This window comes from Oryctolagus cuniculus, chromosome 1 (assembly GCF_964237555.1).
Source record: "Oryctolagus cuniculus chromosome 1, mOryCun1.1, whole genome shotgun sequence".
Lineage (NCBI taxonomy): Eukaryota > Metazoa > Chordata > Mammalia > Lagomorpha > Leporidae > Oryctolagus > Oryctolagus cuniculus.
Window position 1 is genome coordinate 49210742 of NC_091432.1, and position 16339 is coordinate 49227080.

The 16339-nt window shown below is 39.0% G+C and overlaps 1 protein-coding gene across 1 annotated transcript in view; it reads left to right on the top strand.

Moving 5' to 3' along the window:
- Positions 1–16339, top strand: part of PIK3C2A (phosphatidylinositol-4-phosphate 3-kinase catalytic subunit type 2 alpha) — a gene marked incomplete in the record, with an annotated part of 105340 nt that overhangs the window by 73422 nt on the left and 15579 nt on the right. Inside the window, 8 exon segments of the mRNA XM_070072856.1 lie at positions 3088–3276; positions 3738–3831; positions 4313–4407; positions 5104–5284; positions 8511–8615; positions 10756–10848; positions 12658–12787; positions 15789–15925. Of these exon segments, the coding sequence (XP_069928957.1) occupies positions 3088–3276; positions 3738–3831; positions 4313–4407; positions 5104–5284; positions 8511–8615; positions 10756–10848; positions 12658–12787; positions 15789–15925 (1024 nt within the window).

Consider the following 16339-nt stretch of genomic DNA (forward strand, 5'->3'; position numbering starts at 1 on the left):
CACTGGTTCACTCCCCAATTGACCGCAATGGCCAGAGCTGTGCCGATCTGAAGCCAGGAGCCAGGAGCTTCTTCCGGGTCTCCCACGTTGGTGCAAGGGCCCAAAGACGTGGGCCCTCTTCTACTACTTTCCCAGGCCCTAGCAGAGAGCTCTATGGGAAGTGGAGCGGCCGGAACTTGAACTGGTGCCCATATGGGATGCTGGCTCTATAGGCGGTGGCTATAGCTGCTATGCCACAGTGCTGGCTCCTCATATAAAATATTGGTGAGGATATTTAAAAAATGGGAATTGGGTATTTTTTTTTTAATTTATTTGACCAATTTGAAAGGCAAAGTGACAGAAAGTGAGGGGGGGGGAGTGGGAGGAAGGAAATGAGAGAGAAGGAGCGCCCAATCAAGCACAAAGCACAATTCTATCCATTGCTTCACTCCCCAAGTGGCCCTGACAGCTGGGGCTGGGCCAGATTGAAGCAGAAGCCAAGAACTCTATCAGGATTCCCCATGTGGGTGGCAGGGACTCCAGCACTTGAGCCATCATCTTCTGCTTCCCAGGCAGCTCTCTACTAAGAGAGCTGGATTGGAAGTGGAGTAAATGAAATTGGAAACAGTACTCTGATATGTGGTATAGCCATCTCAGGCAGCAGCTTAACCTATGCCATAATATCCACCCCTGAAAGAGCCACAACACCCATGCCCGGGGCAGTGTTTGGTACAGCACCTCTTGGTGTGCCCACCTGCCATATCTAACTGCCTGGGTTCATGTCCTGCTATCACTCCCAATTCCAGCTTCCTGCTCATGCACACCCTGGAGGACAGCAGGTGATAGCTCGAGTAGTTGGGTCCCTGCCATCCACATGGGAGACTTGGACTGGGTTCCTGGCTCCTGTCTTCATCTACTGCTTTCCCAGGCCATCACAGAGAGCTGGATTGGAAGTGGAGTAGCTGGGACATGAACTAGTACCCTGATGTTGGCAGTGTCTGTGAAGTGAATCAACAGAGGGGAGATTCTCTCTCTCTCTCTCTCTCTCCCTCCCCTTTTGAATAAAAGATTTTTTTAAAGGAAATTATGTATTCATAGAATTGTAAAAGCTACAGCTCTTTTGGAGGCAAAAACCTGTAAAAGCTATAGTTTATCCAGCAATGCCACTTCTCATACCACAGAAAAAAACCCTTTATATTCGCCTCTGGAAACAAGAATGTAAGTTGCAATCCATCACAATGTGTTAAATTATAGTACATTTATCCAGTGGCAAACAATGTAACTAGTAAGAATGAGGTTATAGCTATATGTACTAATATATAAGATATATTAAATGAAGAATGTAAGGAGCAGAATAGTGACTTAGCATGTTATCTTTAGCATAAAGGAAAAAAAAAAAATCTGCTTACACTCCTACATTGTCGCTCCCCCTCTTTGCGGAGGAACGACACAGGACCCTGCGCTGTTCTTTTGTCTGCTCGGCCCTTCCCGGGTTTGCTGCTGGTCCTTCCCGGGTTGGCTGCTGACCTTCCACCTCCGTGGAGGGGTGGCTCCCCCTGCCACTTTCCCCACTTCCGCGGGGGAGCGGCACACCGCCGGCCGGCTCTCTCGGGGGCTGCTCAGATGTTATCCGGATGTTCTCCTTAGATGTTCCCGGTGCATGTTGTCTCTCTCCTCCTTTATAGTCCTCTTCCACCAATCCCAACTCTGCTACCCACACGCCAAGCACACTGCTCTCCTCCAATCAGGAGCAGCTCCTGCAGTTTATTGGTCGAACTGGAGGCAGCTGCGTAGAAGCTGTTTACTCCTCTCCCAGCGCCATATTGTGGGAGAGCAGATGCATAGAATAAGTCTTAATTCCAGTAACTTAGTCTAGTTGAGTTGCTCCCCACACTACATAGGCTTCTTCTCTGAAAGAATACACAGCGTAGTTTGTTGCCTTGGAGAAGGGGAGTTAGAGGACTCACTGTGTACCTTGTGCAAAATTAAACTTTTTTTTAACATTTTACATGGAATGAATACTTTTCAGTGTGTATTATGTATACAGAATGGATGGATAGATGGGTGGTAGAATAATGAAATATTTCATTCATGTAAATATTTATCTTTAAGCTTTCCCAGCTGCTTTACTTCCAATCTGGCTCCCTGCTAATGTACCTGGGAAAGACTTGGAGGATGGCCCAAGATCCTGGGCCCCTGCACCCACATGGGAGACCCGAAAGAATCTCCTGGCTCCTGGCTTTAGACCAACCCACCTCCAGCCAATGCAACCATTTGGAGCTGCAATAAATAATTTTTTTAAAGATTTATTTAATTCTTTGAAAGTCAGAGTTAGAGAGGAAGACAGAGAGAGATCTCCCCTTCACTGGTTCACTTCCCAGATGGCCACATAAGCAGGGGCTGTGCCAGACTGAAACCAGGAGCCAGGGTCGTCTTTCACGTTTCCCATGAGAAGGCAGGGGCCCAAGTGCTTGGACCATCTGCCACTGCTTTTCCTAGGCCTTTAACAGGGAGCTGGAACAGAAGTGGAGTAGCCAGAACTCAAACCAGTACCCATGTGGAATGCTTGTGTTGCAGACAGTGGCTTTACCCAGTATGCCACAACACTAGCTCCCATCCTTAAGCTTAAAAGCAATTAGAATCTCCAAAATTTGTATTTTTCAGTTTGAATACTCTTCGATTTAACTGCACATTCATCTACTAAAATTTTATAGTAGCATTTTTTTTGTGTGGGATTTGGTTTTACTTGTATGAACTCCGGATGAAATTCTTGCTGTTTCTTAGTGTGAGATCTACTTATTCAAATCTCATTTCTGGTTCCTTGCATCTAGTTTATAGCTCAATAAATTTTATTGTACTAAATTATCCTTCATTTTCATAACTAAGGCTCTTTTATCAAGGCAGAATGATTTCTTTCCATCCTCAAATTAGGGTAAATTAGTGGTACTTGCTGTACAATGCATTTTTCTATTCCAAATTAGTATTAATGATTTTACTAAGTGGCTGTCCCAAATGAATACATTTCTTCTTTGTATATTTAATCATTGAGATTATAACTCTGTCATTATGATATCACTGAGAGATAATTTAATTCTATTATGTATGCAGACTTTCTAAAGAAGATAAAGCCTTTTTGTGGGAGAAACGTTATTACTGCCTCAAATACCCAAATTGTCTTCCTAAAATACTAGCAAGTGCCCCAAACTGGAAATGGGTTAATCTTGCCAAAACCTACTCATTGCTTCACCAGTGGCCTCCATTGTACCCTCTGACTGCACTGGAGCTTCTTGATTCAAAGTAAGTCAGATGTATGTATTTGTATTCTGCTGTTGTCAGTGTAAATTATTACATTGCAAGAGCATACTTCCATTTTCTTTTATCATGAGCAGTTCAATACAGTATAAATGTTTCAGTGCACAAGTATTTATACAGCTAGCTTTTGCATTGAAATTATCAGAAAAAACATTACATGTCATTTAAAACCAACCTAAAAAAAAGGTTAGGTTATAAATTTTGAATAAGTTATTACATTATCATGATGGAACCAAAATTAATTTTCATGATTTAAGGTTTCTAGATGATTCCGAGACTGAATCTGTATAGCATTGTAATTTTTTTCTTGAATAGAGAAACATACTGCTTTTGAATATGGAGTTATTTGAATATTCTTTGTAAGGAATAGATTGATATTGTTTTCAGAAAATATAGCTCCATTAAAGGAGAAATCACTGTTATATCTTGATTTTGTGCTGTTCTAGATTTGCTGATCAGGAAGTGAGATCACTAGCTGTGACCTGGATTGAGGCTATTAGTGATGATGAACTAACAGATCTTCTTCCTCAGTTTGTGCAAGTGAGTTTTTGCTAGGTTACCTCTCACCTCAATCTCCTTTCAATTTTATGAGTAGGAAATTTGTTAAGGGATCCCCCCCCCCTTTTTTTTGATTGAAAGTAGTGTCATAGTGTGGCAGTGTTGTGGGGGGGGGGGTTGCATGTAGATTTAATGTGAGTTTTTTCTACTACTGTTATCTGCCCTATTTGAATATTATATATTTACATATATTTTAAATTCTCAGACATTTTGGTGTTTTGGAAAAGACTTCAGCTTTCGATTTTAGTTCACTGGCCAGTGAACCATGGCTTATGAATGTTGTTACTGTTTGTCTTGTGCTTTGTTTCCTTCATTTGACCTAATTTAATTCATGTTTCATTTTATGTGTCATCTTTTAACATTGAGTAAAACTTGCTTTATATAGTTTCTTTTTTGATCATTGTATCCAAGCAATTTATTATGGGTTTGACAACTAGTAATTCTTATTTTCTTTTACATGTAGGCTTTGAAATACGAAATTTATTTGAATAGTACATTATTGCACTTCCTTCTGTCCAGAGCATTGGGAAATATCCAGATAGCACATAATTTATATTGGTAAGATTTAAATTTTATTAAGTACTTTTTTTCCATTACTAGTGTTTCTAGAGACAGTGTATCTGTAGGCCTGACAGGTAGGGCTGCCGTTGTGATGTGGCAGTTTAAGCTGCCACTTGTGACACCAGCATCCCATATCTGAGCATGGTTCAAGTCCTGGCTGCTCCACTTCTGATCCAGTTCCCTCCTAGTGTGCCTGGGAAAGCAGCAGACGATGGCTCAAGTACTTAAGGTACCTGTCAAACATATGGGAGAGCTGGACGGTGTTTCTGGTCCCTGACTTCCTTCTGGCCTAGCCCCAGCCATTGTGGTCATTTGGAGAGTGAAATAACAGATGGAAGATCTCTCTCTCTCCCTCCCTTCTTCCCCACCTCACTCTGTCTTTCAAATAAATAAAATCAATCTAAACAATTTTAATTTCTAAAAGGTATGCCCAGAATACTTACTGTAGATATTGAATGTTTTGTTGTCTACATTATTTTGAAGGAGCTAAATTTAAAAACAAAAGCAAAAATAACAAAATTGTGTGCTATAAAATACTTAGCATATTACAGCTCTATAGTAATGAGTTTTAATTTGCTTACATAGCTTAAAATAAGTCTTTGGATATCAAAAATTGACTTTGTTTGAATGATTTGTGAGCAAAGTTCATTCAGTTCTCGGAAGCAGCTGACATAAATATTTTTGCTTTGTTAGGCTTCTCAAGGATGCTCTGCATGATGCACAGTTTGGTGCCCGATATGAACATGTTTTGGGTGCTCTCCTCTCAGTAGGAGGAAAAGGACTCAGAGAAGAACTTTATAAGCAGACCAAACTTGTTCAGCTTTTAGGAGGAGTAGCAGAAAAAGTAAGGCAAGCTAGTGGATCAGCTAGACAGGTATGTGCCCATAAAAGAGAACATAAATGTTTTGTTGTTAAAAATCTTTGAGATGCTGACAAATTAAGTTGTTACAGAACTCTAACTACACTGGTGCTGTTTTGAGTGGATAGAATTCAGAGCTTGTTTGACGAATGTAGGAAAAGAAACCATACCCTAACTCAGAAGATCAGTACTTTTTAATTCCCATTCTTATTAATTAATTTCTGATCAAAATTGTTTTCCAGAGTTTCTTTTTGTTTTGTTTCTAAATTTTTTGCAGTTATGAAAATACTAGTTGATACTTATTTTTTAAAAATCCAAATAATAGGGGCCGACACTGTGGTGCAGCGGGTTAAAGCCCTAACCTGGGGCGCCGGCATCCCATATGGATACCGGTTCTAGTCCTGGCTGCTCCACTTCCTATCCAGCTCTCTGCAATGGCCTGGGAAGGCATTAGAAGATGGCCCAAGTCTTTGGGCCCCTGAACCCACGTGGGAGACCCAGAGAAAGCTCCTGGCTTCGGATTGGCACAGCTCCAGCTGTTCCAGCCATCTCAGGGTTGAACCAATGGATGGAAGACCTCTCTTCTCTGTCTCTACCTCTCTCTGTAGCTCTATCTTTCAAATAAATAAAATCAATTTTTAAAAATCCAGATAATGAATTTCATGGAATTAAAAATAAACACTTTACTAGTTCTAATTCACTTTTCTAGTTTCTCCCTGTAGATATCTGTTGTTCATATTTTGTTGTATGTCCTTCCTGGTCATTTTATATGACTTTACAGATATATATATATATATATATATATACACACTTAAGTATACAGACAAATTTTTAAGGTTTTCTTTTACTTTTACAGAAACAGAATTACATAATACAAACACACCCACCCATACACATGTAGTTGTTATTGTTGATGTAAAATTGTGTTTTTTTACTTAGTATATTTCTAGAGTTTATCTGTGTTCTAACATGTTTCAGTACTTTATGCCACTTTATGGCTAAATAATATTCCATTTTATGTAAATACCATATTTTGTATATTCATCCAGTGGATGGGCATTTGGGTGTTTCTATGTTGTCGCTATTATGAGTAATGCTGTTATGAGTATTCATGTACAGTTTTTTGCTTGAATACCTCTTTTCACTTTACCTATGAATAGAGTTGCTGGAGCATATGGTAATTATATGCTTATTTTAAAAAGAACCATTGAATATAATTTTGCATTGCTACCAGCAATATATGAGGCTCAATTTCTCTGTATCTTCATCAAAATTTGTTATTTTCTGATTTTTAATTGTTATTCTAGTGGGTAAGAAGTGATATCTCATTGTTGTTTTGATTTACATTTCCTTAATGACTGATAACGTTGAGCACATTTTAATTTATTTGTTGACTTTTTATATATCTTTTTTGGAGAAATGTCTATAAAATCTTTTGCCCAATTTTATTTTATTTTATTTTTGACAGGCAGAGTTAGACAGTGAGAGAGAGACAGAGAGAAAGGTCTTCCTTTTCCGTTGGTTCACCCCCCAAATGGCCGCTATGGCCGGCGCGCTGCATTGATTCGAAGCCAGGAGCCAGGTGTTTCCTCCTCATCTCCCATGCAGGTGCAGGGCCCAAGCACTTGGGCCACCCTCCACTGCACTCCTGGGCCACAGCAGAGAGCTGAACTGGAAGAGGAGCAACCGGGACAGAATCCGGCGCCCCAACCGGGACTAGAACCTGGTGTGCCGCCGCTGCAGGCGGAGGATTAGCCTAGTGAGCTGCAGTGCCGGCCCGCCCAATTTTAAATTGGGTTATGTTTTTGTTGTGTTGTGAGAGTTCTTCATATATTCTGGAAACTAGGCCCTTTTCAGATATACTATGCAAATGTTTTTTTTTCCTGTCCCATAGATTGTCTGTTTCCTTAATCATGTCCTTTGATGCACAAAATTATACATTTTAATTAAATATTAATGTATTTTTTCTTTTGGTATCATATTCATGAGTACAATATAAAATTCGGTGTTAACAAAGATATACAGCTATGTTTTTGTCATAAGTTTTACTTAGTCTCTGATCCATTTTGAGTTAATTCTCATATATGGTGTGAGGTTGAGGGTCCAATGCCATTATTCTCCATGTGGCTAACCAGTTGTCTCAGCACCAGTTGGAAATGTGTACACACACACACACATAAGAGTTTATTTCTGGACTCTAAATTCCGTTCATCAATATGAATATGCTTATGCCATCCTATTTTGATTATTATGGTTTTATATTAAGTTTTGAAATCAGAAAATGAGTTTTCCAACCTCATTTTTTTTCAAGATTGCTTTAACTATTGGAGGTCACTTGTAATTCCATAAGACTAAAATCTGTGTTCAGTTAAGCAAAAAGGCAATTGGAATTTTGATAAGAATTGTATTTAACCTATAAATAAGTTCAGAAAATAACTGCAATTTTTAAAAAGATTTATTTGTTTGTTTGAAAGGCAAAGAGATCTCCCATCTGCTAGTTCACTCCCCAAGTGACCACAATAACTAGGGCTAGGCTAGGCCAAAGCCAGGAGCCTAGAACTCCATTCAGTTCTCTCACATGGGTGAGAGCATTTGGACCATAAACAACTATACTTTCTTTTTGCACATTACTCTTTTTTTACTTTGTCTTGGAGAAATTGTATCAGCAAATATATTCATATATCTTAATAAATATATAATATTACCAGGGATTATAGAATAAATTATGAACCATTATATCCAAGTAGGTTGTTTATACATTTTTCCTTTCCCAAACAGAGCTGTTATGAACATTAGTATGTAAGTTTTTACTTCTTTGTTAGTATTTTTATAAGATGTTTCTATAGATTAAATAGCTGTTTCAAGAGCTACATACATTTTAATGATAATTTGTTAGATTGCTCTACCAAAAACTATGTGTACACCTCTCTCCTTTCAGATTATGAAATTATTTCATATCATCAGACCTAATGAAAACTTGCATCTTATTTTTAATTCCTGTTTCTTTAACTATTAGTGAGAGTTAACATATTCATATATGTTGGTTGGGCATACATACTTTTCCCTTATGTTTACAGTCTTTGCCTATTCAGATTTTATTTTTGAGGTAAAAATTATTTCTCTTTAGTAAAAACTTTTTTTGGCCACTTGACAGTGATATGTAAATTGTGTTCACAGCATAGTTTCTTATCTTAAAAACAGATCTTTGTTAAATGCTTACAATATCAACCTCTTTACACAGGTTGTCCTCCAAAGGAGTATGGAACGAGTACAGTCTTTTTTTCTGAGAAATAAATGTCGTCTCCCTCTCAAACCAAGTCTAGTCGCAAAAGAATTAAATATTAAGGTAACAAAATACTTAAAAATTCATATTAGATTTCAAAATAATACATAGGAAAAAGGCCAGTGGGCAGATTTATTTAAAGCAAATGAGGAGAAAACCTACACAGTTTGATTATAAGTATGCATGTTTGTGAGTAGGATCCATATATATCTCAGCATACTTTTACCTAATCACCATTCCTAAAAAAAAAGAAAGTTTAAAATTATGTACCTTGGGTTCTGTTTATTTCATTAAATTGGTATTATTGCCTTAAATTAGCTTTTTAGTTGTTTTCATTTTTTTAAAAATATTTATTTATTTGAAAGGCAGAGCAACAGAGAGAGAGAGAGAGAGAGAGAGAGAGAGAGATGTCTTCCATCTGCTGGTTCACTCCCCAAATGGTTGCAACAGCCAGGTCTGGGCCAAACCAAAGCCACAAGCCAGAGACTCCGTCCTAGTCTCCCATGTGGATGGTAGGGGCCAAAGTGCTTGGGTCATCTTCTACCTTCCCATATGCAGCAACAGGAAGCTGGATTAGTGGAGCAGCCGGGACTCCAACTAGTATTCCAATGTGGGATACTTAACCCCCTGTACCACATTGCCAGCCCTTAGTTGATTTTATTTTAAAATAAGATTTAATTTGTGCTAATGAAATTATTAAAGCCTTTGGAAATATTTGGCTAGTAATTACAGTAATACTAAAAATAGGAGAATGAAGATCTCATCCAGATCATAGTGATTTATTTATTTAGTGACTAATGATGTATTTTACTTTATTTTATTTTATTTTTCTTATATTTTTCCAAAGAAACCTTTTATTTAAGGAATGCAAATTCCACAAGTACAACTTTAGGGATATAGTGATTCTTCCCACTATACCTGCCCTCCCATCCACACTTCCACCTCTCCTCTTCCCTCTCCCCTTCCCAATCCCATTCTCCATTTAGATTCATTTTCAATTAACTTTATACACAGAAGACCAATTTTATAATGAGTAAAGATTTTAACAGCTTGTGCGCGCGCGCACACACACACACACACACACACACACAAACTGTTTAAGAACAAGTTTATAGGCCGGCGCCGCGGTTCACTAGGCTAATCCTCCGCCTAGCGGCGCCGGCACACCGGGTTCTAGTCCCGGTCGGGATGCCGGATTCTGTCCCGGTTGCCCCTCTTCCAGGCCAGCTCTCTGCTGTGGCCCGGGAGTGCAGTGGAGGATGGCCCAAGTACTTGGGCCCTGCACCCCATGGGAGACTAGGATAAATACCTGGCTCCTGCCATTGCATCGGCGTGGTGTGCCAGCTGCGGCGGCCATTGGAGGGTGAACCAATGGCAAAGGAAGACCTTTCTCTCTGTCTCTCTCTCTCACTGTCCACTCTGCCTGTCAAAAAAATAAATAAAAATTTAAAAAAAAAAAAAAAGAAGTTTTATAGTTAACTCTTATATACGACTCATTGAGGACAGAGGTCCTGCATGGGAAGTTAGAGCACAGTAACTCCTGTTATTAATTTAACAATTAATGACATCAGTGACCAACCAAGGCTCTTAACATGGGCTGCCTAGGTTATGTTAGCCTTTTGAATCCACAAACTCCTTCAGTATTTAGACAAGGCCATAAGAAAAGTGGAGGTTTTCCCTTCCCTTCAGTGAAAAATACATCCTTCTTTTATGGCCACTTCTTTCTGCTGGGGTCTCACTCACAGAGATCCTTCATGTAGATTATTTTTTGCCACAGTTATCTTGGCTTTCCACACCTGAAATGCTCTCAAGGGATTTTCAATGAGACCAGGATGCCTTTAGAGCTAATTCTGAGGTCAAAGTGCTACTTAAAGCGATGATAATAGTGATTTAGAGGAAGGCATATCACAAGACTTCGGGTTCTCTTAAGGAATTAAGGCACTCAAAAGTCAAACTTTAAAAATTTTTGTCTTAGGTTTTTTAAGTTTCACTTCTCTGCCTTGAGAGATGATGTTTTACTCATGTTCAAAAAGTACCTTTATATACGTATTATCTGCTACATCTAGAAATCAATTCCTGTCTATGATTTCATTTGTTATAACTCAGAGGAATGGATACATTAAAGAAATACCTATAACAGAAAAACCTAAGCCCATTTTTATTCCAGTTTATATTTCTGATGTTTAACCTGTTGCATTTGTAGTCATGTTCCTTCTTCAGTTCTAATGCTGTGCCCTTAAAAGTCACGATGGTGAATGCTGATCCTATGGGGGAAGAAATCAATGTCATGTTTAAGGTGAGCAAAATATTTTAGCTTATTTTTTCAAAAATGGTAATGCAAAAACTCTTTGATAAAATTCCTTTCCAAAATTATAAAATTACTGTTTATTTAATGTTTAATGAAATTAGATAATTACATGAAAAATTAATGTTGCTGTGTATGCCCCTGCTCCAGAGCATATTATAACTGCGTACAGTGCCTTTCACACAGACCTTGATGTGAATATCACCCCTTGAGTTGTGTAGTACAAAATGGCAAAATCATGAGCAGTGGCACTGCATTTTGGAACATAAAATTACCTGTAGGGAGCAACAGTACTAGAGTACTACAAGGGCAGTCTATTATCTGTCAGGTTCTGTATGTTATGATCATAATTTGTATATTTTGTAGGAAGAGTGGAACGTTTTAGTTTAATTCAGTGAGTTTGGATAACGGGAAGTTCATAAAGATAATTTCTGTTGAACCACCTTTGATATATATAACCAAGTTCCCATACTAGATTTGGTTTGGACTCTATATTTTATTTTTGTAATGTAAGTGCCTTTTTCTAAAACAGTACCATCTCTTTTAAGTATAGAAATTTTATATGCAAATCTCTTGTATTCTTTTTCATAATTTTCTTGGCTAGTCTCAAAATATATACATAAATATTCCACCCAGTTTTAAGAAGAAAATGAAAACTTACAGAGTTTCCAACTGAATTAGTTCATTATGGAAGGGTTAAATTTTTCTTTTGAAGGTTTATTTTACTTATTTGAAAGGCAAAGTTAGAGAGGGAGACACATACACATACATACATATACAGAAGGAGGGGGGGGAGATCTTCCATTCACTGATTCACTCCCCAAATGGCCACAATGGCCAGGGCTGGCCAGACCAAATCCAGAAGCTGGAGCTTCTTCCAGGTCTCCCATGTGGGTGCAGGGGCCTAAGCACCTGAACCATCTTTTGCTCCAGGAGCTTTAGCAGAGAGCTGGATTGGAAGTAGAGCAGTCAGGACTTGAACTGGTGCCTATATGGGATGCCATTGTCACAGGCGGCAGCTTTACCCATTATGCCACAATGCCTGCCCCAGGGTTAATTTCTTTTAAATAAACTCATTAATTTTGAGATAACTGTAGATTCATAGACAATTCTAAGAAATTACACAATGGTATAGTATAACCTCTACCCTTATTTCTCCCAATGGTACAAGTTACATAACTATTGGGCAACATCACAGTCATAATATTGGTGTGTGTCCACACAATCAAAATACAGATCATCATAAAGATCCCTCAGGTTGCCTTTTTTTTTTTTTTTTTTTTGTTATAGATTTATTTATTTACTTGAAAGAGTTCACAGACAGAGAAAGAGAGGTCTTCCATCTGCTGGTTCACTCCCTAGTTGGCCTCAATGGCCAGAGTTGAGCTGATCTGAAGCCAGGATCCAGGAGCTTCCAGGTCTCCCACGTGGTGCAGGGGCCCAAGGCCATCTTCTACTGCTTTCCAGGTCATAGCAGAGAGCTGGATCGGAAGAGGAGCTGCCGGGACTCAAAGCAGTGCCCATATGGGATGCTGGTACTGCAGGCGGCGGCTTTATCCGCTATACCACAGCGCAGGTCCCCAGGTTGACCTTTTTTTGAACAAACAGAATTTATCTACCCTAGACCTCAACATTTTAAACTTTACAAAAAGTTTTAACTTTTTCTAGATAAAAAGACAGTTCTATTAATCTTGTTCTTCACTCTTTTAATATTCCCCTCCCTCTGACCCTCAGCTTTTACAGTATAATCTGTTGTCTTTATAAAAGGTGCAACTTTCATCCTTTTTCCTTGATTTCAAGGTTGGTGAAGATCTTCGCCAAGATATGTTAGCTTTACAGATGATAAAGATTATGGATAAGATCTGGCTTAAAGAAGGATTAGATCTGAGGATGGTAATTTTCAAATGTCTCTCAACTGGCAGAGATCGAGGTAAGTCTATGAGCTTTCTTGATTTTTTTGGTTTTTGCCTTTTTTGTGACTTTAGCTCAGGATATAACTGCCCTGAGTGTCCTATTGCAGACATACTGTGGTCTTTGTCGTTTCTTATTTTAATCTAGTGTTATTTGTTGATTAAATTGTTCATGATTAAGTCTCTTTAAAAAACAACTCTGTGGGTAGTCCTAATGAACGCCTTGTAGGTATCTATCCGTTAATTGACCCGATTGGACTTTTGAACTTAAAAAGTAAGGCCATATCCCAGCTACTGATTTACTTTTTTTTTTTTAATATTTTATTTATTTATTTGAGTGGTAGAGTTGTAGACAGTGAGAGGGAGAGACAGAGGGAAAAGTCTTACATCTGCTGGTTTACTCCCTAAATGGCCACAACAGCTGGAACTGGGCCGATTGGAAGCCAGGAGCTTCTTCCAGGTCTCCCACCCGGGCGCAGGGGCCCAAGTGCCTGGGCCCCTGCACCTGCATCCACAACAGCCAAGGCTGGGCCAGGTAAGGTAGGAGCTGGGAACTCAGTCATCGAGGTGTATTCCCAGCTGCTGTAGCCATATGGGAAATGAATCAGCTGATGAAAGACCTCTTTCTTCCTGTCTGTTTCTGTCTATGTTTCTACTTTCCAAATAAGATGAAAATAAATAAATTACAAAATAGCCTAAAAGAGCCAAATGAGTTCACTCTGTCTTCGGTCCTCTTTTACCAGACTATGAGGCCTTGATAAACTTGGTTTCCTCGAGTCCTTTGTACAGAACAAATCTGTTTCCTTGTCTTTTATTTTGACACTAATGCACTGTCTTGTACAAAAATAATTTTGAAAGTATAGGGGGGTCCCGGTGCTGTGGTATAGTGGGTTAAGCTGCCACCTGCAATGCCGGCATCCTATATGGGTGCCAGTTCAATTCCCAGCAGCTCCACTTCCGATCCAGCTCCCTGCTCATGACCTGGGAAAGCAGCAGAAGGTGGCCCAGTTCTTGGGTCCCTGCAACAATGTGGGAGACCCGGAAGAAGCTTCTGAATCCTGGCTTTGGCCTGGCCCAGTTCTTGCCACTGTGGCCATTTAGGGAATTAACCAGCTGTTGGAAGATCTCTTTCTCTCTCTGTCTCTCACTCTCTCTAACTCTCCCTTTCAAAACAAATAAATCTATAAAATAAAAAGAAAAAAAGAAGTGAGTCAGTCTTTAAAAGAAAAAGTGAGTGGGGCCAGTGCTGTGGTGTAGTGGATAAATCTGCTGCCTGCTGTGCCAGCATCCCATATCTTTACCCATTCAAGTCCTGGCTGCTCCACATCTGATCCAGTTCTCTGCTATGTCCTGGAAAAGCAGCAGATGATGGCCCAAGTCTTTGGGCCCCTGCACCCATGTGGGAGACCTGGAAGTGAAGAAGCTCCTGGCTCCTGGCTTCAGATCTGCCCAGCTCTGGCCATTGCAGCCAACTGGGGAGTGACCCAGCAGATGGAATACCTCTCTCTATCTTTCTCTCTTTCTTTCTCTCTCTCTCCCTCTCTCCCTCTCTCTGCCTCTGCCTCTCTGTAACTCTGCCTTTCAAATAAATAAATAAATCTTAAAAAAAAAAAAAAAAAGTAAGTAATGGGGCTGGTGCTGTGGCACAGCAGGTTAAAGCCACAACCTACAGCACCAGCATCCCACATGGGCACCGGTTCGGGTCTAGGCTGCTCCACTTCCAATCCAGCTTGCTGCTAATGTATCTGGAAAATCAGCAGAGGATGCCCAAGTCCTTGAGCCCTTTCACCCACATGGGTTACCGGGAAAAAGCTCCTGGCTCCTGGCTTCAGCCTGGCCCATTCCAGTCATTGCAGCCATTTGGGATAGTAAACCAGCACATGAAAGATTCTCTCTCCCTCTCTCTCTCTCTAATTCTGTCTTTCAAATACATAAATAAATAAATCTTTCTTTAAAAAGTATATGATAATATATGCATATATTAAATATCTAGATAGTATATAACAGAATGAATTGAAAAGTAAATCTTAGTTTTCATATCTACATCCTCAATGCCAGGCATCCTTTTCCAAAAGTATAACCACTTGGTGCAGGCATTGTGAAGGGAGTTTGCCAGTTTGAATCCTGGCTATTCCACTTCCAGCCTTGCTCCCTGCTAATGCACTCAGGAAGCAGTGAATGATGGCTCAAAGTATTTGAGTCCTTCCACCCACATGACAGACCTGGAAGGAATTCTATCTTCTGGCTATTGCACCCATTTAGGGAGTCATTCAGTGAATGGAAGCTGTCTCTCTTCCTCTTCCTCTTTTGCTGTCACTCTGCCTTTTAAATAAATAGATATTAACATATATTATATATGTTTATGCATATATATTATGCACAACATTCTTCCTTTTTTTATCACAAAAGGTAAAGTTCTCCATTTGGATTTTGTCTTTATTTTTGAGATCTTTCTACATATGTACATAGATACCTATCTCATTGTGTTCTATTATGTGGATATTCCATAACTTATTTGATACTTGGTTTAAAGATGTTAAAGAGAAAAGAAAAAATGATTTGCCCTGTCAGACATTTACATTCTGATTAGGAAAACAAAGCGCATATTTGAGATTTAGGCATATCACACAAGGTTGACCCTTCATTTTTAATTCCTTTTGATAGGACTTACCTTGCCCAAATACATGGTTAGAGAAAATTCTGTGTGCTGAAATAGGACAGAACATGTCTTAAAAGTTAACTTTACAAATGAAATTAGTTTTATCTAGTTTGTAGTTAAAATTGTTACTCTTTGAGGCTTAGCACATCATGTACAAACTATGGTATCAAATAGTTAAAATCAGCTTTTACCTGTTGGGTACTTTTGATAATAAAAAATAAGTTTGTTGGCTTACATTTTCTAGCATGGCCTGCCAGACTTGATTTTTTTTTAGAGTGATAATTGCTAGCTGGTATCTTATGTCAAAGATTGGAAGCTATAATTTTTAAAATTTTCACATACCTTAATATTTTTTGTTAAAGGCATGGTGGAGCTAGTTCCTGCCTCAGATACCCTTAGGAAAATCCAAGTGGAATATGGTGTGACAGGATCCTTTAAAGATAAACCACTTGCAGAGTGGCTGAGGAAATACAATCCCTCTGAAGAAGAATATGAAAAGGTGATTAGCCTGTCTCCTTATTCTAAATAACTGTCAAAAATGTATTAAAAAGGTTTTAAGTGCTTTCATTTTCCACTAAATAGGCATTTAGTCTAAGGAAAACAGGTCTTTAAGTGTAGAAAAACATATAAAACAGAATGCATTTAAAGGCAGGAATATTACTGGAACCAATGCTAAATTATCCAGAAAAACATTCCAAGCACATACTTAAAGGTCAGCAAAACAAGTGATTTTATAACCAAGAATGTTGTATTTCCCAAAGATCTTGGAAGAAGTTACGGAAATGAGTAAAAGTGGCAGCATCATGCAGTAGTTAAGAGCATGGTTTACGGGCCAGACTTTCTGGGCTTGAATTTACGCCCAGAGTCCCCACCTACAGGGTCGTGGGCAAATTATTTAACCTCTTACTACCTT